Genomic DNA, 25412 nt, shown 5'->3' on the forward strand with positions numbered 1-25412 from the left:
TGAAAGTGAAACATGTCAAGTCTTCTTTAAGAGCCTTGGTCTTTGAGCAATTTAAGAAACTGAGATTATATGTGATATAAAAGAATTAAAAATGCCATTTGAAACTGAATTTATGACATTTCAAGACCACTCCATTATTTGGTTATCTATAATATATATATAGTTGGGTTTTTGATAAATGGAAAGTTGTTATTGGTAGACAATGTAAAAAATATTCATGTTTCCTGGGGCAAAAAGAAAATGTGGTAAAAGACTGTCTCTCAATGTATCCATTCCAGGTTGTTGAAGCTTAAACAAAATTTAAAGACTATATAAGGTCTGCCCTACAAAACATCACCTGCAGACACAGACACAGTCAGACATGGGGATGACCCACACTTGCCCTCCTCCTGTCCTGTGTCTCTCTGATCCTTTATTACCACAGGGAGGTGTGGACCATATCTGTGAAATGGTAGAGAAGTGCCAGGGTGTCTGGCATCTATAGAAAATGCAAACCCAGCACAGAAGCCTGTGACTCCCACCTGAGGATGAGCAGGGCTGCAGCCTGAATGCTAAGACACCGCCTTGCCCTGGGGACCAGCCTAATTCAAGCCCTGCGGGACCAGCATATGCTAGGCTGCAACCCTGCTGACACTGGCCTCTGTGGCATCCTAGAGAGCCACTTCCTCTACAGGGAACTCACACCCACCCAGAAGACAGAAAACTCCAGACTCAACTCCACAGGTGGGATGGGTCCAACCTGGGCTGCAGCAGTGTCACCTTGAAGCTGACTGGAAGGGTGTGCGTGTGCACACACACACACACAGACACACACACACTCACTCACTCAAACTCACTCATTCCTCTACCTCTCCAATGATGCAGAAGACAAACTATATATTCCTAAGAAAATAAACAAAAATTTAGAAGAAAATTATCATCAAAGATGACTATTGATTTGTTTTAATTAAAATATGTTACACATTTTTACTGTTAATAGTCATTATTAAAAAATATATTACAAATAAGGAATTTCCATTAAATTCTGTCCCAATACTTGTGTTATTATAGTGGGTCCCCTGCAAGTTTGGCACAAGGTCCCAAGTTCGATCCCCAGTACCAGCCAAAAATAAAAATAAAAAAAGTTCACAAAACTTCCCTCAGGTCATAATTCCAGTGTACCCTAATTTGAAAAGCATGCTAAGTCAGGCCTAGGAGTCATGACCAGTGTTAATTTTACAAGATGCTTTTCCCTCAGACTCCAGTCTTGGAGGCGATCCAGCTGCGGTAGGTTGTCACTCTCGTGTAGATGCCTGGCTTATTGATTTTGCCACATTCATCTCCCCAGCTCACAATGCCAACGAGGTACCAAATATTTCGAGAATTAGGGTAAACTAGTGGTCCTCCAGAGTCACCCTAAATAAAACAAAGAACATTGTCATTATGACCATTTCCTTTGGAATATTTTAGTTTGCAGTTGGTGCTTCAAAGAGGCTATGAAATGTAAACAATGTAAATTGCTGTGTATTCCTCATTTCAACTGTGACTGACCAGAATACATTCCCTGGGCCTCTCATGTACAACGTGTGATCTGAGAAGGTGTTGTCTGAGAAGTTATAAACTCTAGTTCTACAAGAAAAACTTGGGAAACACATAATGCAGGTATACTTGAAACTCAGGGTCTCATCTCTGAGAAAAGTAACTAGAGCCATCTTACATGAAGAGGATAAGAAGGTAGGAAGAACTTGCAATGGGCAGAAAATGGCTCAGACATTTCTGGGGCTTATCTTTCCTGGAACATGGTAAGAGGGTCGATTCTGACGTTGGGTCCCTGAGAAATGTATGTGGTCCTAACGCATACGAGTGTGTGAGTACTTTGCTTTCTACTGCTTCAGTTTCCTCATCTGAGAAAGAACCATGACAGTGCTGACATGTTGAAATTATGGAGGTAAGGGTTGAATAAATTACTACTTGTAAAGAAATTAGGACAGTGCTTGCCTTAGAGCCAGCCCAACGTGAGTGTTTGTTAATTATAAACATATGTTATATGTTGGGAAGAATTGTTTTAGTGTCAAAGCTAAGGGACACTGACAGAGCTGGCAAGGAACACATGGATTGAAGCATAGAACTGTCTCCATGGATGGCTTTTACAAAATAGTGGCTATTTATGTACCACGTGGTCATACGAATAGCAACCAGAATTACCTGGCAGGCATCGATATTTCCTTCCATGTAGCCAGCACATAACATCGTGTCCTGTATCATGCCATCATATGCTTCTTCAGCATTACATGTGTTTGTGTCGATAATTTTCACAGGTGCCTTCTGAAGTAACACTGGGAATTTACCTGGAGGAATAAATGTCATCAGCAAAAAAGCCACTGTGAGACAAGGCCATATCCTTCTTGCAGAAGATCTCTATTTAGATGCAGCTCTTTAACCATCTAACTTTGAAGGAAAAAAATCCCACTCAATTCTCTCACTCAAGCCTATGAAAAAATAATTTGGACTATGAAATACAAAACATCTTTGAAATGTTGCCTTTCAAAGTCCTTCATAAATCTGAAGCAGGGAGGTAAAAGAGACTTGAGTGGAATGAACCACTCTCCCTCTGCTGGTGTAAGTGTGCTCAGGGTCCACCACATAAGATTTAGGTATCATTTTCCCAACCTGACAAGAGGCTCCCGACAGTAATTCACACAACCAGTTTCCTGTAAAAGTTGATGTTGAGGATGAGCAGGACCCCATGGGAGGATGAGAGGATTTCTCGGAGTAACCCTGGCCCAAGAGGGAAGAGTAGGAAGCATTCTGATAAAAAGAGTTCTGCAGACAGAGTGGGCAGCCAAGGAAAGGGCCAACCTGAGGAGGGAGTCAGGAAGATACAGTGAAGGACACAATGGCCAAGGCCAGAAAATTGGAGACTCAATAATCAAAGACCTCATTAGATGGTTGTACTCTCATGCCCAGAAAGAACATACCTATACCTCTCTAAAGAACACTCTCCCTCTGTTAAAGGTTACAATCAGTGGAGCTTGCACACGTACAACTTGCTGCCTACCCCAAGTCCCTACAGGTCCACTTCTAAGTCCCAGCTCTCCTGCTTATAACCCCATAAGATGATCTCAACTTGGCTGCGATATGCTCCATTTTGGTTAAAAAAACCTCCTAGACAGGAGTCCTTTTGGCAATCCATTTGTCCTTCACCAGGTTCCTTAGTTTATGGGCTCTTTACATTTGCTTTATAAATATATGCTGCTTTCTGCTTTCACTCTACAAGAAATTCTTTTGTTTGGTCCTCTTTTGGCTCTACTGTGTATAATAATTCTTTCTGGGTGGAAAAAACTCATAAGCCAAGTGGTAACATCTTTTGGTGTCCAACATTGGGTTCAAAGAGTTAGGTCTCTCTTAACTCTCTGCCTTGTCATTCTTTCTGGGCTGAGAGAAGAATTCACCAACTGGATGGTAACAAAACCTTTGAGCCAGAAACTTCTCAATTATTTTCTCCCAGTAAGTGAGGCTCCATACCCATACTGGTCTCCTAGTTTGCAGTCATCTTTCCATATACAGCATTCCCTAAGAAATCATCTGAGACTGCTCGATAGCCAGAGGCATATAATGCCTCAGACTCCATTATTGACTTTTCTTGTTGCTTTTTTTTTTTTTTGTAAAGGGGACTGAACTCGGAACCTTGCACTTGTAAGGCAGGTGGCAAAACCTCTGAGCTAAATCATCCCTGGCCCCTCTTGTTGCTTCTGAATCTTATGAAGCACGTTAGGTTCTCAGTGGACTTACCATCATAGGAAAGTGCTCCCCATCCTGTGACAACAGCTCCTTCACCAGGCATAAATGTCTGTGTGGCTTCAGGAAGACAAACTCGATGCACATCATTTTTAAATAAGACTTTTTCAGTGAGCCGTATAATTGCAATATCATCATGATGTTCACCTTTAACGTAGCCTTCATGAATAATGATTTGTTGGACGTAATGTTGCAAGTAGGGAGGAGTTACTTCAGTGCCAAAGCTAACAGTAAATTTTTTTGGATTATCTGTCCTAAACAAACAAAAATCCTGTGGTTTTTTTTTTTCATTTTGAAATGGCAAAATACTGCATTCTATAGCAAATAGAAGAAATTCTGCATCTACTCTATGCTTTTCATGATATTATTATTTCATCTCTCTGTATTCCATTGCAATGCAAAATATGATTTTTTAAAATACAGTTCAGACACCTTGTTTGAGTTCCTATACCACACCCTAAGGCAAAAGGGATGTAAATTGAAAATAAATAGCACATGCCTTCAAGAAGCTAAATCTAATTAAGGATGAGTTTAAACATTGCCAGTCACAATTGTTTAGATGCTTGAGTATGTAATTAGCAGGAATGCATAGGAATTCAATCAATATGTTTAAGGGATAGAAATATTTTTTTGGGAAAATAGGGTATGAGACAAGACTAAGTCTTATTTGCCTAAAAAAGAGTAGAGCAGACATATGAAGAGAGAGGAGAGTTGTATAAATTGTATTTTAGCAACTGGCATACAAAGTGATGAGAAATGTGACTCGGCTAAGAAGAAATAGAGTTCTCAAAATTGAGAGACTTGCCATGGTCCCTGGTAAGGTGGGGAAGGCAAGGATTGGCCGTGTAACTTGTCTGTCAAACGAGGGCCCTTCTGAGACCAAAGTGCTGCCTAGGAATTGAGCAGAAAAACAGGAAAAAACTGGACTTGCCCTTAGCTCTGTACTCCCGGGATGCAGCAATGAACTCACTTTGTAAAGCAGTGAGCCGCAGTCACCAGGAAGACCTCGCTGATCAGCGTGGCCCCGCAGTAGTGCCTGCCGTCCATCTTCAGGCTGGCCTGCCACGGCCACTCTCCCTCCTGCGCCGTGGAGCCTCCCTTGATCCTGTCGTACGTGGCAGACATCCTGGCGCGTCTCCCGCAGCCTGTCAGTTTTGTTTTATCGAGAATACAGATAATTTTTATTCATTTATTAATTCGTTTTATAGTTATAATTTGTATTCGATGGCTTGATTGACTGATGTTAACAAAGGGGATGGAATTCAAGGCTTTTTCACTGAACTACATTCCAAATCCTTTTAGAAGAGGAAAAATGGAATGAATATAAGAAAAAAAATGGAAACAAAGTCTTTATAGATAGGGAGGGGTGTAGGGATTGAAAAGAGGGCAGGGGAATGGAGAAAAAATAAGAACCAAGATGAATTAAAGGTGTAATTTCCAACGATGAAAGTCATTATATACCTTAAATGTACCAATAAAAGTAATTTCAAAAAAACAAAAGTTTTATTTTGAGAAAGGGTTGCACAAAGGCACAAAAATGCTAGAGCGGGCCTCAAATTTGGGATCCCCTTGCCTCAGCCTCCCAGTGTGCTGAGATTGCAAGTGTGCACCACCATTCCTGGCTCAAGATATATTTACTTGATTTCAGAATGATTTCAGACGTCTAGCAGCGTCACCTTAGGTGCCTAAGTCTGACAGTACACTGACTGATACGAAGGAACACGATCTGCACCAGAATCCTTAGCAGCCCTGGGTTCTGTGTCCAGCAGACACCAGAGATGCAGCAGAACTTGGAGGAAACTGCCGCTGAGGAGGGCGCCACCCCCAGGGCTGGGCAGCCAGGCTCCCTCAGTCTGAACTTTGGCCCTGACACTTATTTACAAACTGTCTCAATCTAGGCAATTGTTTCACTTTCTGTGTGCTTCTCTCTCTCTCTCTCTCTCTCTCTCTCTCTCTCTCTCTCTCTCTCTCTCTTTGTGGTACCAGGGGTCGAACTAGGGCCCTTGTGCCAGCGCAGGCAGTGGAACCACTGAACCAAATCCCCGGCACTTCTGTTTTCTCATTTTTAAAATGAGATTACAATCATGTCTATCTCTCACATTGCTTTGGAATTTGAATGAATTATCTCACAAAATGTACTTATAACTGTGTCAAGAGTAACAATCTCATATTTAATTTAGAAAGTATTCAAACTTACGGCTGTTGATAATTTTTTCAGCATCGGCTTTACTGATTTCTGAAATAGAACAAAAAATCCACAGTAAATTTCTTACCTAACTGATTATAGGGCAATGGAGAAAGTTGGTCTCTGAGAGAAAGAGTGTCAAGAAAGCATTTTCAACCTCAGGATAATGAGTGGATACAAAACAGAGAAGATTGGTTTATTGGAATTTTACTTTTACTCCAGTTAAATGTAAGATATGAAGGTACCAAGCTCACGATTCTATGCAAGAGAGTTCTTTTTTTATTTAGTTGGAATTGTATTCTACATTGTCTAAAGTGGAAAATCATGATTCACTTCCCTTAGAAGAAAAGGAAGTCCCCACGGATGATCCGATTCCTTTTGATATGTAAAATTTAACTTTTAGAAAGTGACCTGTCTTATAATGGCAGATCTAAGGATTCATGTTTCTGAAAGTTATACGAAATCGTGAAAATTAAATCACACCATTACATCTATGGATTGTTTAAAATATTAATGTCTACTTTAGAATGAGAAGCAATTGTAAGGCACAGCATTATTGTGACTTGAATATGGTTTTATAATGAAGAATATAAATAATTGCTCCGCGATGAAATGACATTCATTTTAAAATGCTGTGAGACTCAGTGTTGCGCTGGCGTTTGTGTTGCGTGGTCAGGACAGAGTGCTGACAGCAGTGCTGCTCTCCTCTTGACAGAAGCTTACCCATGAGCCTGAGGGAGGTGGGGTCTGTGGTCAAGGATCCCGACCAGCTCCTCAGCATCTGGTGTAAGATGCTCCCAATTCTTCTTCTTGTGTTTTCCTTCTTTGCTTTGGAATCCTTGAATATCAGCCATATGTGTGCTGTCACTCTGTTGACATTGGGACTAGAAACATAAAGATTCTATGTACTGCTAAAATACCATTTTCTTCTTCAGCTCCTGATCTTTCCTATCTCTAATCTTCTGCTCTTTTATGTACTGTGCCCAGGTGAAGCACCGGTTCACCAGTCTGCCAACATGTACATGGCAACCATATATGTGACATATAGTATTCAATTTAGAAGACAAGTAAGTCTACTAACCTGAAAAAATAGGAAAAGGCTGAAGCACAGAGCAAAGATACTGTCTGAGAACTGGAATCCTTTATTCACGTATTCATTGGTCACTTGCTAAGCTAGGACACACAGCTGCTTAGGAGACATTGGCAATTTAAATTAAGACAGGGTTCCACCCTCTGGGAGTTTTCAGACTTTTACTAAGAACTCTAATACATGAGGCAGGAATGAGATATTTATTTTGAGGTATTCAGAGGAAAGAGGAATCTTTTTTACTTAAAATGATCAGGAATCTTTTCATGGAAGAGATGATGTGCACTCTAGATCTCCTTTTATTGCTGTTTCATTATCAAACAGAAAATTTGATCAGATAAGAAAAGGAACTGTATCACAGAATAACTTGATTTTAATAATATTAATTAGCATTTATCATGCATGTACTGTTCTGGGCACTTTGTCACCACAGTTACTAGCACACATTTTGTTGTCTTCACAACATGCTGTAGCATTGAGTGTCATTATCTTTTTTATACACAAGGAAAATTTTAGGTGCTGAGAGGTTATGTAATATAGGAATATTACATAATATAGGAATATATATTATATAGGAAAATTACATAATCAGGAATATGTGGCTACTAAAATAAGACTTAGATCCAGGGCAGTGGATTCCATAACCTGTGCTCTTTACACTGCACTCCTCCACCCTGAGCCTGTTCTCCCAGCATGTACAGTGTCAGCTTGGACGAGGTCATAGGAGTAGCAGTGATGAGGAGACTAATCTGACTGTGGTATTCAGGGAAGATTTATTTGGAACTGAAAAAAGGATGGGCATCCCAAGAGGTTGGGTCAATGGACATGCAGAATGTCAGGAAGCCTAGAGGTCAGCACCTTAAGGTTTCATTATCGTGCTTTGGGACATTCAGCATATCAGAACATTAATCAATAATAGTTTCTCAGAAGCACTCAGTTCACATAAGTTTCATTTTTGTCCAGTGAGTGCCAGAGTGAAAAACTCTGTCTTATGACCTCTCTGCACCCATGCCCAACCTATACTACCTAAGGAGATCTAAAGTTACATGAGTGAGAAACAAAGCAGATGGGGCCAGGGAGTTAGCTCAGTGGTTTGGTGGCCTACCTTGCAAGTGCAAGGACCCAAGTTCAATCCCTGATACAAAAAAAAAAAAAAAAAAAAAAACTAAGCAGAGAAGCTTTCTCTGAGAGATGCCTAGAAAATTTAATTTTAGTTTTCCATTTCTGTCCAACACTAAATTGATTCCTAAGATTAATTATAATTGGAACCATACTCCATTCTGCAAATTTCACAAGTCCAGGAAGAGAGGAAGAAGTGCAGGCATTGGTGGCATGGAGGACAGTAAAGCCAGTAACTGCCTTCATGCAAATGAGTTGATTTGCAAACATTTCCATGCACATCTGCTCTTTCATTCTGAATATGGTTCTATGAATAATGCATGGCAAAAGTTATCATTATATGTCATAGTATAGAAGAACAACAATCAAAGTCATACTGTGATTTACCCAAAGCTTTAGGACTACTAAATGGCTAAAGCTGAGTTTATATTATCCAATTTTATTTGAAGGGATTCATCTGCTATTCTTAATTCTTCCAAACCCATGTGAAGGGAACACAGCATAGTTATTTTACTTCTTGTAATCCTCTCTCCAAGGTTGGAGACTAGACTTATTTATGGTGAATGGAAGGTGATCCTTGGTACCAAAGCTTGAGTATTGATATGCTGTCTTCTATACTGTATCTAAGAAGAACATTAGGGACAGATTCCACTAGAAGTTTAACTAACTTGCAAATAGAAAGAAGCAGGGGAGATAGGGTCCATATTTATGATAGGGAGAAACAAAAGTACTAGAGTATCAAATATTTGTCTATGAGACTAAGATTTACTGCACATAAATAATTAGGAAATTAAAAGGATAAATAATTTGTAATTTGAAGATCAATACATTCTCAGTAGATGTATTGAATTCAACAATATAGTCCTAATTTCTGCTTTGGTTTTATACCAAACATTTATCACATTTATGACATTCATGATAGTTTTGGATATTAGTAACTTATTGTATAGTGACTCTAAGCTTTCTATAGACATTTTAGCAAAGAAACTTGACTTCTAATGGTATGTCTGGTGGTTTGGCATCTTCTTCTGATGTGTGTTAGTCACTTACACCAGTGTGATAACTTGGGAATTGATATATTGTCTGTAAATATCAGAACTTTGAAATGCATCGACCATCTGTTAAAAGAAAACATAGAGTCAAATATCAAATTTTTCTATTTTTCTATTTTAAATAATTCACAATTGAACAGGAAAATGCTAACTTACTTTACTTTCCAGGATTTTACTAAGGTAGTTATTTTCTTGCGATGTCTCCCTTTCATAATTTCTGTTGTATGGAAGATCTAGCACTTCAAAGCTTCCTCGATAATAGTTAGTCCTATTTTCTGTGAGATAAATAAATGACCCAATAATTAAATTGATTGCACTTCAAATCTAAATACAGTTTGCATAATAATACCAACTGATATGTACTATGCTCAATAGATATTGATAAAGCCATGTGAATCTTTCTAATACAGTTGATTACATAGCACAAGCACTGTGGAAAGAGGTTGTGGCAATGATACTGGAATACACACATACACACACACAAACACACATATATATCAAAGGTCATGAATAAAAGTGACTCCTTGATTGAGACCGAAAAGAATATATACCATAATGAGATTTCTGTTTACACTAGGTAATGGTCTGATTATGAATTAAAATAGTCACTATGTATTATCTACTATAATATAGTAGCCATATGAAGATACATTAGAAAGACATTATGAAGTACATGTTTTCAGATGAAATATAATATCAGAATGATTAAATAACTTGCCCAATATAGTATGGTTGTTACAAAGAGCCAAGAATCAAAACTCAATCTGTATTTCACCAAAGCCCACAGCTAATTCATTACACTTGTTTCTTAAAGTTCAGAGATACAAAGCTACTTGATATATGTCATCTCTAATATGTGACAAATTTCATATATTTAGCAATTAGGATTCTGCTAGGTACTGGGTACAAGTATAACAAGAACAAAGCAAATGTTCCTTTACAAGATAGCTGCCCTCAAGTATTATCTTGTAGAAGAGACAGAGTCATTATAGATGAAATCATTGTATGAGGGACTAATAGGTATACAATTTGATGATGAACCCGAGTTTTCACCTGCAAGTTATATATGGATTAAGACAAGGGGAAACCACAGTGAAAACACAATATGTAAACAAGTAAAACAACTTATGGTGGTGTGATAAGTGCCCCAGGAAGAAACATTTACAAAGTACAGAGGTAGCCTGCAGGAGGGGAGGCAAAGGACAGCCTGTGAGAAAGATATGAGTGTCTGTATTGGGAGGGTAGGGACTAATTCATCTGATCATATTGACAGAGTGTTATTATAAATGTTAAATACTTCACAGTGCTAAAATGATAGAAAAAAGAAGTTAGGAAGTCTCAAAATGCTGAAAATGCATTGATTATGGGATTTAGAAATAAATATTATTAATTACAGTTATCTGTGGGTAATTTATTTTTCAAGAGAAAAATTTTATACTTGTAATTTATGAATATATACCATAAGCATCAAAAATACCTTAAAACATGTTAACCTTTTTTACATAACTAAATGTTCATAGTGTATCTTTCAATTCATTTGTATTTTTAAATATTTTTGTCTACTATATAAGTCAGCAACTACGAATATTCCTTAAATTAATAAATTGACAAAGCTGATTTGTTTTATTACACTACAATGGAACATTTTTCCCAGAACCAGTGGGTAATTAGAATATTTAATACTAAAGACATTCAAGGCTGAGAACCATGTAGTAATAAAATGAAACTGACTTCCAAGTATCTTCAGTGCAGCTGTACTAGTGAGACACTGCAGCTGGGTCACTGGGTCACTGCTAATGCAGACATTATGCTCAGCTGTCACCAGAGGAGTGACAGTGACCCCTGGGCATGAGAAGCCTACCACATGGACAACATTTTGGCTCTATGAGTAGTTCAAATACCAGTGCAAATTGAGGAAGGTGGGAAGAAGACAGGAGAAAGCATTGCATAGCTTTCCATTACTTGATTAATTACCACTTATTACTGAAAAGAAACTTGAAACATTCATGTAAATTCTTTTTGCTTTAAGAATGCTGTAAGGGAGACAGAAGCCCACCCAGATTACATGGGTAAGTGTGCAGAGATCCCAGTGAGAAGCCTGCATAGACCAGAGCTGAGCAGGGGTGGGCAGGTACAAGCAATGGCCACTCCCAGACACCAGCAGCTTGGACACAAAGCCGCAGTCAAAGTTTCGACTGGACAAGAGCTACACAAGTGGGCAAGCAACAGGAAGAGGCCTGCCCAGATAAGCCTGGAGTTATCTCAGTGGTGAGCAACAGATACAAGGCCTCTCAGTGGATAGCTGAGAATTGAAGACCACTGAGAAAGCAAAAAGTCCCTTAACAAAGGTGCAGCAGCCTGCATCTGTTGAGATGAGAAGACATGGAAATAAGTTTCAAAACCAGACTTCCAGATCACCTAAGGCAAATCCAAAGGGAAACAAGATAGAACTAGCTGATACTCAACTACCTGGACTCCCTGAACTGGCCATTGAACATTTATGCAGCAGAATGAGCCAATGCAAAGATAGAATTTCAGATATAGAAGATAGGATTGTAATGAGTGACCAAGAAAAATTTCTTAAAAATAGTAAGGGACCATGAGAAATCTATCCAGCAGCTGCTAGGTGATGCAAAGAAGAAAAAACAAAGACTAATCAGAGCAAATTAAAAAAATAGGAGAAGGTACAGATGACATTAAAAATAAAATAAAAAAAACTGTCCAGAGAAGAAATGGCAGACTTCTCAAGCAGGGGAAGAGAATTTGACATACTGACAAGTGATGCATATAGAACTTCAACTAGCCATGATCAAAATATCTACACCTCGGCATAAACAGAACAAGCTCAATTAAGCAACCTGATGCTGAACCTCAAGCTTCTAGAAAAAGAAGAGCAGCACGCCCAAAGTTCATACAAGAGAGGAAATTATAAATATCTGAGCAAAAATCAATGCAATGGAGAGTAAGTGAATGATACAATTAAATCAATAAAGCAAAGAGTTGATTGTTCAAAAGAATAAACAAAATCAACAAACTTTAGCCAAACTTATAAAAAAAAAATGGAAAGAAAGATCCCAGGGAGCAGCAGTGTGGTCCAGACCAGCAGGACTGCAGGCAAATCACAGCCAGGGATCTGCCCAGCCAAAGGCCCACCCAGGAAAGAATGGCACAGGCCCAGAAGCCTCAGTCAGAAGCCCTCCCTGTAGCATTAGTGAGTGTGCACAGATCCCACGGGGAGCAGGGGTGTGCTCCAGAACAGTGCAGCTGCAGGCAGATCCCAGCCAGGGATCCACCTGACCCCAGAAGATCAGGCACACTCACCCAATAAAGGGCCCAGCTTGAAAAGAGATACATAGATGCACAAGCTTCATTCAGTGGCTTGCCCCTATACTTTCTCTGGCAGAGACCCTAGCTAGAAGCCTGCTCAGACAGCAGGAACTAGGGAGGGAGCACAGCCCCCAGCCAAAGGCATTCTGAGACCACAGCTACATAGCAGCCTCAACATGAGGACCCCTAGATACCATCCCAAGTGTGCTCCGGCCCCAGGCTCCCCCAGACAATAGGTCAGCTCAGGGATACAGAAGGCCACCATTCTGCACCCGGGAATTGGTGTACTGGTGAGCAGCAAAGAAAAAGCCTCTTGGTGGCTTGCTGAGAATTGAAGACCACTGGGTGAGCAAAAAGTTGCCTCAACATAGAAATTGCAGGATGCATCTTTTGAGATGAGAAGAAATGAAAACAAGTTCAAAAGCCAGACTTCCAGGTCATCTAAGGCAACCCCAAAGAGAAACGAGATGGAATAGTCTGATACTCAACCACCTGGACTCCCTGAACTGGCAACAAAACAGGATCTGGAAAAGATGAGATCAAAAATAATTTCTCAGCAGAGATTGCATCCATAGTACAAGACATGACTAATAAATCTAGAGAGGACACAGATTTTAAAAATAGAGGATCTGAGGAACATGATGGAATCCCAAAATAAGAAACAAATAAACAGATGCAAAAAGATCTCCAGGAGATTAAAAACTCCATTGAAAGTTTACACAGAAGAACAAGCCAATGCAAGGATACAATTTCAGATATAGAAGATAAGAACACAATTAGTGACTAGGAAAAGAAAAATTCCTTATAAATAGTAAGGGAAATCAATCCAACAGCTGCTAGATGCTGCAAAGAAGAATGATATAAGACTGATCAGAGTCAATGAAGAAACAGGAGAAAGTGCAGACATTAAATAAACTGTTCACAGAAGTAATGGAAGAAAACTTCCCAAGTAGAGGGAAATAACTTGACATGCAGATAAGTGAGGCATATAAAACTGGAGTTTTTAGCAATGATAAAAACCTCTACACATAGGCATATAATAGTTAAGATTCCAGAAACCCAAGAGAAGAACAAAATTATACATGCAGTTAGAGAAAAGAAACAAATTACGTACAAAGGAAAGCCCATCAGAATCACAGCAGACTTCTCAGTATAAACTCTCAAGGCAAGAAGTGCTTGGTGGTATGTATTTCAAGCCCTAAGAGAAAACAACTGCTAACCCAGATTGATGTACCCTGCAAAACTATCTTTCAAAATTGATGGAGAAATAAGATACTTTCATGACAAAGAGTACCTTAGGAACTTCATGAATATCAAAACAGCACTCCAAAGAACTTTAAGCAATATCCTAGGAAAAGACTATGAGGATTAAAACCCCAGGAAGCCCAGCAGAATGAATCCCAGGTATGACAAGAAATTAAATGCAAAGGGGGAGAACCCAGCACAAAGAAAAAGTCATGACAAGGATAAGTCAATACATATCAGTTATAACTATCAATGTTAGTGGTCACTGGCAGAATGGGTCAAAAAGCAAGATCCAACAATATGTGGTATACAAGAAACACACAATTCAAAAAGAAACTCGTGACTGAAAAAAGGGTGGAAAACTGTACTCTGTGTGACTGACAGGAACCTGAAAAAAAGCAGGAGTAGCTCACCTCTTTGCAGATCAAGTGGATTTCAAACTGATTAAGAGAGACAAAGAAGAACACTACATCTTTGTAAAGGGAACAATCCAGGAGGAAGTGATGACAGTAATAAATATATATGCACCAAACACTAGTGTGCCCAACTATGTAAAACAAGTGCTAATGGACATGAAAAATCATATAAACACTAACACAGTAGTAGTGGGGGACGTCAATACCCTACTGTCACAAGTAGATAGATCAACTAGACAGAAAATAAACAATGACACACTATAATTCAATCAAACTCTTGAACAAATGAATTTAAGAGATGTTTACAGAGTGTTTCACCACACAAAATCAGAATATACATTCTTCTCAGCTGGACATGAGTCATTCTCCAAAATAGACCATTTACTTGCTCATAGAATGTGTATAAGTAAGAGTAAAGTAATTGAAGTGATCCCATGTATATTATCAGACTATAGTGTGATGAAATTGAAGATGTAAATACTGAATAGTTTATCTGATGTAAAAAACTATAATTGTACACAAGATCCTAATGGTATAACTGACAATGTGAAATAGGAAGAAAAGGGATAAAGGTGTAGGGGAAGTGGGAAGGTTAGGGGAAAGGAAATAAGGGAAAAGAAAAAATATGACAAAATGAAACAATGGAAATAAAGTATTTCAAAATAGGGAAGGGAGGAGGGGGTGAAGGGAGGGTGGGGTAAGGGGAAAAAATGAGAACCAAGACATGTCCTGTAAAGGTACAAGATCCCAGGGATGAATGTAACTGTACTGTATACCTAAAAAGTACCAATAAACTCAGCGAGAAAAAAATAGCAAAAGAAAAAGAAAGTATTTTATAAACACATGGAAATTGAACCACATATCCCTGAATAACCAATAGATCACAGAGAAAATTAAAGAAAAACTCAGGCAGTTTCTACAATTAAATGACAATGACAACACAATATATTGGAATCTATGGGACACAATGAAAGCAGTCTTATGAGGGAAATTCATAGCAGTGAATAAGCATATTAGGAAAACAGAGCCAGTGCAATGAAACAACCTGATGCTGAATATCAAGCTTCTAGAAAAAGAAGAGAAGGATAAACCAAAAGCTCATACAAGGGAGGAAATTATAAAGATCAGAGAAAAAAAATCAATGCAATGTAGACAATGAGAATGATTCAAAAAATTAATGAATCCAACACTTGTTTCTTCAGAAGAATAAACAAAATTGATAAACTCTTAGCCAAGCTTATCAAAGAAAGGAAAGAAAAGGCAGGCCCAAGTCCATGAAATTAAGAATGAAAAGGGGAAACTATAGTATCTCTGGTGTGAATAATGTGCAATAATACAGAAGATCCTAATAAGATTACTGATATTAGAAAATGGGAAGAAAGGAGCTAAAGGTGTAGGGAAGGTGGGATGGTAGGGGAAGGGTAATAAGGGGAAATAAAAAAAATGTGAGATAATGAAAAGATGGAAATAAAGTGTTTGTATACACGGAGGGGAGGAGGGGGTGAAGGGAGGGCAGGGACAAGGGGAAAAAATGAGAACCAAGACTTGTCATGTAGAGGTACAGACTCCAACAATAAATGTAACTGTACTGTATCCCTAAAATGTATCAATAAACTCAATTAAAGCTGAAAAAAATGAAAAGGGGGAAATTATAATGGACCCAGAAGAAAGCAAGAGAATCATCCATACCTAATTGAGAAACTTTATGCCAATACAATGGAAAATATAGAAGATATGGACAGATTCCTAGATTCCTATAAATTACTAAAGTTGAATGAAGATGACCCCAAAATTCTAAACAATACAATATCAAACAATGAAATTAGAAACATAATTAAAAACTTATGAACTAAGAAATGCCCAGGCCTTGATGTCTTCACTGCTGAATCTTATAAGACTTTTAGAGAGGAACTACTGCTACTCCTATTTAAACTCTTCAATGAAATTGAAAGGGATGTAATATTCCCAAAGTCATTCCTGGAAGCAAGCATTACCTTGATCTCCAAAGCAGAGAAAGACCCCCCCCAAAAAGAACTATAGGCCAAGCTCACTAATGAACATCGATGCAAAAATCCTTAATAAAACACTGCAAATAGAATGCAGATCATCAAGGTCATATACCCTGATCAAGTGGGGTTCATCTCAGGAATGCAGAGATAGTTCAACATACACAAGTTAATAAATGTAATGCACTATATTAGTAGACCCAAGGATTAAAACCATGTGATCACCTCAATAGATGCAAAAAAAAATTTTGACAAAATCCAACATGCATTCATAGAAAATTGGAATAGACAGTCTCTACCTCAAACTGATAAAAGCCATCTATGCAAAACCAGCAGCCAATGTCATACTAAATGGTAAAAAACTTTAAACCTTCGTGCTAAAATCAGGAACAAGATAAGGACATCCACTATCACCACTTCTGTTTAATATAGTTTTGAAAACATTAGCCACACCAATTAGACAAGATAAAGAAATAAAAAGAAAAAAGATAGGAAATGAAGAAGTCAAACTGTCATTATTTGCACACGATACGTTACTCTATATAGAAGACCCCAAGAACTCCACCAAAAGATTTCTAGACCTAATTACCAAAGTCAGTAGAGTAGTTGGATACCGAGTCAACACACAAATATTAATAACCTTCCTGTACCCAAACAACAGACTCACTGAGAGAGAAAATAGAGAAACAGCTCTTCTCACAATTGCATCCAAAAAAAAAAAAAAACCAAAAAACTAAGAATCAATCTAATGAAAGGAAGCAAAATTGTCTACTATGAAAACCACAGAACTCTGAAAAAAAAATCAAAGAAAATGGAAAGAGGAGAACCACCCACCACCGAACTGCACAGGGAGCTTGTGGCTCCTCCTCCACCTCCAGCCCCCCGGGGCTCCATTGGAGCAGACCAGTGAGAACCACCCACTGCCCACACAGTACCTCTGCAACAGTCCCCCACCCCACCCCCTACTCTCCAGCCTCCTGGCTGTTCCAGTACCTGGATCCTCACTGCAAAGATACAGGTGGTAATAAAAGCCATATTACTCAGAAAATGGAAAGACATCCTTGCTCCTGTGTCTGAAGAACCAATATAGTGAAAATGGCTATACTTCCAAAGCTGCTATATAGATTCAAAGCAATCCTAATTGAAACTCCAACAGCATACTTCACAGACCTTGAGAAAATAATCCAAAAATTCATTTGGAGCAAGAAGAAACTGAGAATGGCAAAAACAATTCCAGGCAACAAAGACAAGGTAGAGGGTATCACAGTTCCCAAGTTGAAGCTATACTACAAAGCTAATGTGATAAAAACAGCATGGTACTGGCAAAGAAACAGACCTGAGGATCAATAGAACAGATTAGAAGATGCAGAAACAACTCCAGACAGACTCAGACACCTCATCTTTGAGAAAGGAGCCAAACATCCTCACTGAAGGAAAGATAGCCTCTTTAATAAATAGTACTAGAAAAATTGTGTTTCAACTTGCCAAAGATTAAATCTAGACCCATATCTCACTATGCACTAAATGAAAATCCAAATGAATTAAAGAACTAAATATTAAAACAGAAACACTAAACTGGCTGCAAGAGAGAGGATAGGTAGAATTTTTGTTGTTGTTGTTACTGGGGATAAAAATCACAACCTTGTGCTTTCAAGGCAGGTATGGTGCCACTGATATAAATCCCAGGCCCTGAAACTCTTGAAGACATTGGCATAGGAAAAGATTTCATGAACAAAACCTCAGCTTCATGTGAACTAGCAGAAATAATCAACAAACAATCTTTTCTTATTGAAACGCTTCTGCACAGCAAGATAAACCACCAACAGCATGAAGAGAAAATGCATAATGTGGGATAAAATTTTTACCAGCTGTTCTTCAGACAATGGTCTACTATCTAGAATATATAAATAACTTACAAAAATCAGACCTCCCAAATTTAAAGACCCAAGCTAAAGATAGGCATCTCAAGTGAACAGAGATTTCTCAGACGAAGTGAAATAGCAAATAAACATATGAAAAAATGTTCAACATCACTGCTCATTTAATAGATACAAATGAAAATAACACTGAAATTCCACCTCACCCCAGAAAGCACCCCATGACTGCTATCATGAAATCAACCAATAACAAATGCTGGAGAGGCTGTGGGGAAAAAGGAACCCTTCTCCACTCTTTGTGAGAGTGTAGACTGGTGTAGCCACTGTGGAAAGCAATACGAAAATACCTCAAAGAACTAGGATAGAAGTCCCATTTGACCATCTATTTCCCTACTGAGTATCTTCCCAAAAGTAGAATCATACCTCAATAAGATAAGTGCAACCTTGTTCATAGCAGCACAATTTGTAATAGCTAAAACTTGGACACAGCCCAAATTCCCATCAATAGGAGACTGAATAAGGAAAATGTGTGCTTTCTTTTAAACATAAAATTGAATACTACTCAGCTATAAAGAATGAAAAATTAGAGACTTTTATAGTTAAATGGATGGACACTGAGGCAACACTCTTAAGTAAAGTAAATAGCACACACGTGTAAACACAATAGTATCTCTGGTGTGAGAAACTGAAATCATAAATAAGGATCAAAAGGAATAGTAAGTACTGTTAGGTGAAAAGTGGAAAGGAAAGTGTGAGGAATTGGGGAAAGGAAAGAAGGCAATGGAATTAATATGAGAAAATGAAAAGAAGGAGGGGTGGAGGGCTTGAAGGGTTGCGGTAGCATAGAGAAAAAATAAGAACCAAGATAGATTGTGTAAAGGTACAAATTTCCAATGATGGATGCAATTATATTGTATACCTGAAATGTACCAATAAAATTAATTTTTTAAAAAATGCTCCAAGGGCCAGGGATTTAGCTCAGTGACACTGAGCCTGCTTCACAAGTGCAAGGTCCTGAGTTCAATCCCTGGTACCAAAAAAAAAAAAAGAATGGTGTAGCTATAGTGACAGGATTTAAGCATGAAATGTTATGAGACTTCTATTTAAGGTTGACAAAGTAAATTTTTTCTTCTACATCTCCTATCTCTAAGCCCAGAAAAAGGAGAAAATACAAAAGTAGCAGGCTTAATTCCAAGGGAACTAAAGAAAAGAATCACATCTCTGAACCAAAAATTATGATAAAACATGTCCTAAACTATGAAATGCCTACTAACATGAGAAATGATATAGATCAAGATGCTTTTCATAAGGGGAGCTAGATACAGATTTTTCTGAAAGTTCTCCAAAATTAAAATAATAAGACCATGTTCTGAAGGGAAAGCTAAAAAATATTTACATAAAGATTTATTTTCATAAGGTAGACTGGTAGAAGTAAAACAATACTAGTGTGCTGTTTTTATTACATATGAAATACTTTTCCAGCTAGGGCAACCTGCTGGAGGTAAGCTGGGATTAAAAGTTGGGGGGCTGGGATCAATGTGTTATAATTCAGAGTGTGCAAATTAGAGCACTTTCCTCAAAGGCCCCTCAGCTTCTTACACATTCAAAGTTGAAGATAAATGATCTTAAGGTCAAAAACAAAATAAAAGATGTGATAAGTGAATGCATGGGACAAAAATACTTTATATAAGCTGCAAGCTTTCCAATTCTATAACCCACTTCTAGCCCTATATCCCATGGAATTGTTTAAAAACCATGTGAAAAAAAAAAACAAAAACGTGAACCAAATCACAGAAAGTGACTAATAATTACAAAGCTTCCCATAGGGAGCTTGTACACAGATGCTATAGTCAAAAGGGGAAAGGACATTGAAATAAAAGCAGGAATTATCAGTGGAACAAAGGATGAGTTTCAGCAACTAGTTCCCAAGGTCTTGAAGATTTTGTAGACAAAAGAACTCAACAGTATACAACAGTTCAATGAAGAAGAAAAATAAACTACAGAATTCACTAAATAAATGGAAGTCAGAGGCAAGAGACATACTGGAAAGGATATATAGATTCAAAATAGTGTGACATACAGGACAGGCTTGAGCAAAACAAACAAAATGAAATGGGAAAGGAAAATTTAAGAATAACATGAAAACAAAGCAGATCTAACAAATACATGACTGATGCTCCTGAAAGAAAACTTGAAGAAACAAATCTGAATATGCAGCTTCAAAATGGTCTATTATGTTCTGTGAAAAATTTAAGGATAAATGTATTAAGATAGACCTGGATTGGTGAATCCAAAGGATAGAGCCTAGGATTATTCAGGTAAAAAAACAAGGACAAAATAATTTACATTTATAGAACAGACATTTTTCAGGATCTTTGCTCTGAAAAAAGATAATGAAATAATTTCTAAGGAACAAATAGTGTAAACAACTTTTTATTCACTATTATTACTTAATATATGTAAATTCTAAGAAATTCCAGCTGCTTGAAACCTTAAAATAATGACTTCAAGCAGATATACAGGTATTGTTACCCTGGACATTAATCATACAATTCAATTATCAAGAATATTCAATTAAAGATGTTAGGTTTAGCTAATACTGTATCTCAAGGTGACTTTTCCAAAGTCCCCTTAAAAATGACAGGAAAAGTGCTTGAGTGTTAGTTTTAAAGTCAACCCACAAAGAAGTAGTAAGAGAAGAAGAAACAACAGCAGTTGTACGGAACCTGGAGGCGGGAAAGAGACAAAAAGCCTGAACCCCAAGATAGCAGTGGGAAATGTAAGTGCTGTTTTAAACCAAAGAATCCTAAATGGCAAAAGGCAAGAAGAAAGACTGGTTAAAACAGCTGGATCCTAGTGTCCACCCCAATTACTAAGGCCGTTAGTTCAAGGAGACTGAGACATTTGAAGTTGGATGCACCGTGTGCTAAATTTCTGTATGGCCTCCTCCTCCCAAGCTGTCTACAGAGAACTACACACCACTATTACATGCATGCAAAAGATGAGAGGGTTTCTCCTCTTCCTGGGAATCCTGACCAATGCAAGACAAGATCTAAACATAGTGGTAATTTGGATTCTCTCAATGAAACAGCTTAGATAGGTCAGCTATGGTAAAAGCCATTATCAAAAAACAACCACACACACACACACACACACACACACACACACACACGCCTTTCAGCCTTCTTTGTAAACCCAAACATTAAATGTTTAAAAACGCCAAAAGATCAGAGCATCTATCATGAAACATGACTAGATAAGCACACAAAATCTTGGAGGGAAGGGACTATTGAAGTAGACATTATCAGCCATTATTATACTCAAAGATTTTGTAAGAAAAATATCAAGGTGTATATATAATATTTTTTACATTTTTATTATTTTTTTATTTTATTTTAAAAATATATAATATTTTAAGGATATTTTAGAATTAAATATAATAGAAAATTAAATGAAATATTTGGAAAATAAACTTAAGAAAGTGATTTTATTTTTTTAAAGAGGCTGAAGGTGGGAAAATAAAAAGGCAAATGTAAAGAAATTAGAGACCCATTTAAGGGGGCTCATATCAACACTACCAGAAGTTTATGAAAAGGTAGAAGACAAAAAATTATCAATGGAATCATGTAAGAAAACTTCCAGGGAGTACGGTAGTATATGAATTTTCTAATTGAAATAACCAACTATATGCCATCACAATTAATGAAAAGATATTTAGACTATGCTACATTGCCATGAAATTTCAAAACAATGTGTACAATGAACATAAACCTAATTAAATTTCAAAAGGTGAGAGATAGGGAAAAGTGTCACTTAAAAATTTATAAATCACAATGTCTTTAGATTTCTTGATAGGAATTTTAAAAACAAGAAGGCAATAGAACATCAGTGGCAAAATTCAGAGGGAATTTTTTTACAACTGGAATTCAATACAGTATTATAGTTGAGGTTAAGGGTGATATTAATATAATTTCAGACAAGTGATTTGTCAAAAATGTATACTTCCCATCATAACCCTTTTCTAAATCCTGGAAAACACACACACACACACACACACACACACACACACACACACACACACTCCCCTACAACTGAATGAAAAAAATAATAAAAAGGAAGTAGGAAATTCAGCCTTTAGAAGATTAAAATCAATATGTGGCTGAAGTTTAATCCTACAATGCTTTTCTTTCTGAGAAGAAATCCTAAAATGACCATTCTGGCCAGAGTATGAATGAATATAGAATTCTCGCTTACTATAGTACAAAGTGAATAGATAATGCAAATAAGTAAAAATAAATAGAGATATAGCAACATCAAGAATGGCCTGAGAGAGTTGAAAGTGCTTTCTCGACAAATAAAAGATAGAGGCTATGGATGAAGGGCTGAGTTAGTCATTAAAAATTGACTGACTCTTTAAACTATAGTTATGACAACCTTTGAAGGAAAAAATAGAAAACACTCAAGTATGGCAAAGATGTGGAAAAATATTGATGGTGAGCATATACTTCATCTAAATACACATTAAAATTTTAACAACTATAGTAATTTTTATTGTAAACCAGAATGAAGTGTTAAGACTTTGACTAATGTAAAATGTTTTGCTAGCAAAACAGAGGAAAATGTGAGCAAAAGCTAATAAGTACATTTATGCTAATTTTAAAATTTTATAATAGCATGTGAGTGATATAATTTAAAATAAAACAAATTGTTTTAGAAAATGACTCAAAGTTTCTTTACACTTTTCAATATTTTCTAAAACTGTACATAGGAGGAATTTTTATGCTGAAGTCTTTGATATGAAGAAATAATTGAAATTCAATATTTATTTGTCTTCTTCATGTAGTGTAAGTGTGATAGCTTAATTATAAAATAGTACGTGTAGGACTGTCCATGTAAAGTTATCCTTTCTGTCAGTTAATGATGTGTGTATTCAGGCACAAATCTGAATGGATTCCCACTTCAACCTGTATATATTCAAGATATCTGAAATAGAGTATAGAGCAAATTTTTTTTTTCTTGGTACCGGGGATTGAACTCGGGTCCTTGCGCTTGCAAGGCAGGCCACCGTGGAGCAAATATGAATAATGCTTACTTCTAGGACCTGGGATCACTGATGTCAATGTAAAGAGAGTTTTCAGTTGCATCTTTATCTTTGATGGAAATGGAAATAAAGATTACAACAAAATTAATTAAATATATATATATATATATATGTATATATGTGCACCAACCTACTTTTATCTTTGATGGAAATGGAAATAAAGATTACAACAAAATTAATTAAATATATATATATATATATATGTATATATGTGCATACCAACCTACTGACAGAAAACGAACCAGGAGACCAATAGTTATTCCCAGAATTGCCAACACTCCAAACACGATGAGGGCAACTATCCATAGTGGCATCGATGTGCGGGAAGCTGTGACTGGTCTGCCAATAAAAAATATGAATATGAAAATCACAGTCTTTTCAAATCTGCATTTCTCTCCTCTTTCTCATACCCTAAAAGCTCCACAATTTGGCACAGTAGTGGCAAAAGATATGGGAAGGGAACAGGAAGGAAGAGAACAGGCGGAAGAGAGAAGGAAAGGAGGATGGGGAGAAAGTGCTGCCCTAAAAGCTTATGCTTGAACTTGTGTTTTGAGATTCAGCCCATTTTTCTGGGTGTATACTATGGAATCACTTTTCCAGGGTGTGAGTTTGGTGTCCATTTACCGGTACTCAAGATCAGTTTCCTTCAAGAGTCCGTGGACAGCAGCAGAGTCAGGATCAATAAGTGAAGATCTTGCCAGCCCCCAGGGCTTGGGGGGAAATGCCTTAGACATTCATTATACCTAAGCCCATCACAAATTTTTAAAGCATGAGCATGATCCTATATTCTTTATTATGGTCTTATATACAAAGAAAACACAAATACAGAGTGCTATATGGGTTAAGATAGTGTATATGTGTTTCATTAGTTTTTTACAGTGGGTCCAAGGAATCTTTAAAGTGTTCCCTGATTAATCTACAGTAAGTTACATCTTTTTGCTTTTTCGTGTGGCTAATAGTGGTTGACAGCCTCAGCTCAAGTTTTGAGAAGGATCTGTAAAAATATCCCAGTCAAAGAAGAATGGAAGACAGTTTAGAAAGAAGAAACCAGATGGGTGTGATGGCACATGCCTGTAAGTCCCAGCACTCAGGAGGCTGAAGCAGGAGGATCACATCAAGTTTAAGGCCAGCCTGGGCTACATAGTGAGTTCAGGACCAGCGCCTGAACTACAAAAGGAGACCCTGCCTCAACCCTCATCACCCCCCAAAAAATAAAACAGGAAAGGAGGAACCATGTGAAATGCTGTAGGAATGATCAGAAATTCATTTTGTTTTTGTAGCAATGAGTCATAAATCAGCCAAAGAAGAAATTGGAGAGCCTGATGGTTTATGTGAACTGTCAGCTTTGGCTAGACTCTGGCATTCAGCTGTTTGGTCCAATACTGATCTAGGCATTGTGAAAAGTTTCCATGGCTGTGATTAAACTTGCAATTAGTTAATTGAAGATTACCTCTGATAGTTTGAGTGAGCCCTACCCAATCAGTGGAAGGCTTTGTGAGCAGAAGCTGATGTGTTTGGGAGAAGAAATTTTACCTTATGATCATCACGTTGAAATCCTGCCTCCGTTCCCAGGCTGCTAGTCGTTTTTATGGCCATTAGACTTGCCATCCTCGCGGCTGCAAGAACTGGTTCCTTAGAATAGATCTCCATGTGTGCTCATGGGTTTGCATGTATGTTTGTGTCCACATGTTTATAGGTAAATTTAAGTATATGTGGTTATATAGATTTACTTCTATCCGTATCTGCCCCAGTCTGTGTCTCTGTCTCCATCTCCTAGTAGCTGTTTCTCTGGGAAGCCCTGACTGACTGACACAGAGCTCACAACAAGAATGACTTGTGATACCACACAAAGTTGTTGGGATTGTGACTTCGGCATTTGGGCTTCTTCAAGTGTGACTGGAGAGTGACCCGAATCAGAATCCTGGGTACTTCCACGGTCTGCCCTTTCCTCACATTAATGTAAGTAAACTACCACTGCCTCTGCTCTATGCTGCTCTGAATCCTCTTCCATCTCATTGCATTCTTGAATACTTTGTGTTCATTTCAAATGATTCAGGCTTCTATAAACTCACCAGACTCCTTCACTCCTCCACGTCTTTGCACAACCTGCTCCTTGTGCCCCAACACACACTTTCAGTCTGCCCACTGAGTTGCCCTCAAACTTCACCACTTTACTTCGTCACCTCCTCTTCATCGATGTCCTCTTCAGTCAGTGCCATT

At 37.7% G+C, this 25412-nt stretch overlaps 1 protein-coding gene across 1 annotated transcript; it reads right to left on the reverse strand.

The window, feature by feature from the left end:
* Window positions 1–1061: 1061 nt before the first annotated feature.
* Window positions 1062–24787, reverse strand: LOC104853269 (transmembrane protease serine 11B-like protein). Its single transcript, XM_033758929.1, has 10 exons — window positions 24726–24787; window positions 23416–23531; window positions 9377–9495; window positions 9219–9286; window positions 6686–6846; window positions 5975–6013; window positions 4748–4922; window positions 3772–4031; window positions 2185–2327; window positions 1062–1395 (listed from the first exon to the last, which is right to left on the reverse strand). The coding sequence occupies exons 1-10, from the start codon at window positions 24734–24736 to the stop codon at window positions 1234–1236; spliced, it is 1254 nt and encodes a 417-aa protein (XP_033614820.1). The 5' UTR covers window positions 24737–24787; the 3' UTR covers window positions 1062–1233.
* Between the last annotated feature and the right edge of the window lie 625 nt (window positions 24788–25412).

This window comes from Fukomys damarensis, unplaced genomic scaffold (assembly GCF_012274545.1).
Source record: "Fukomys damarensis isolate Sample0158 unplaced genomic scaffold, DMR_v1.0_HiC HiC_scaffold_35, whole genome shotgun sequence".
Classification (NCBI taxonomy): Eukaryota; Metazoa; Chordata; class Mammalia; order Rodentia; family Bathyergidae; genus Fukomys; species Fukomys damarensis.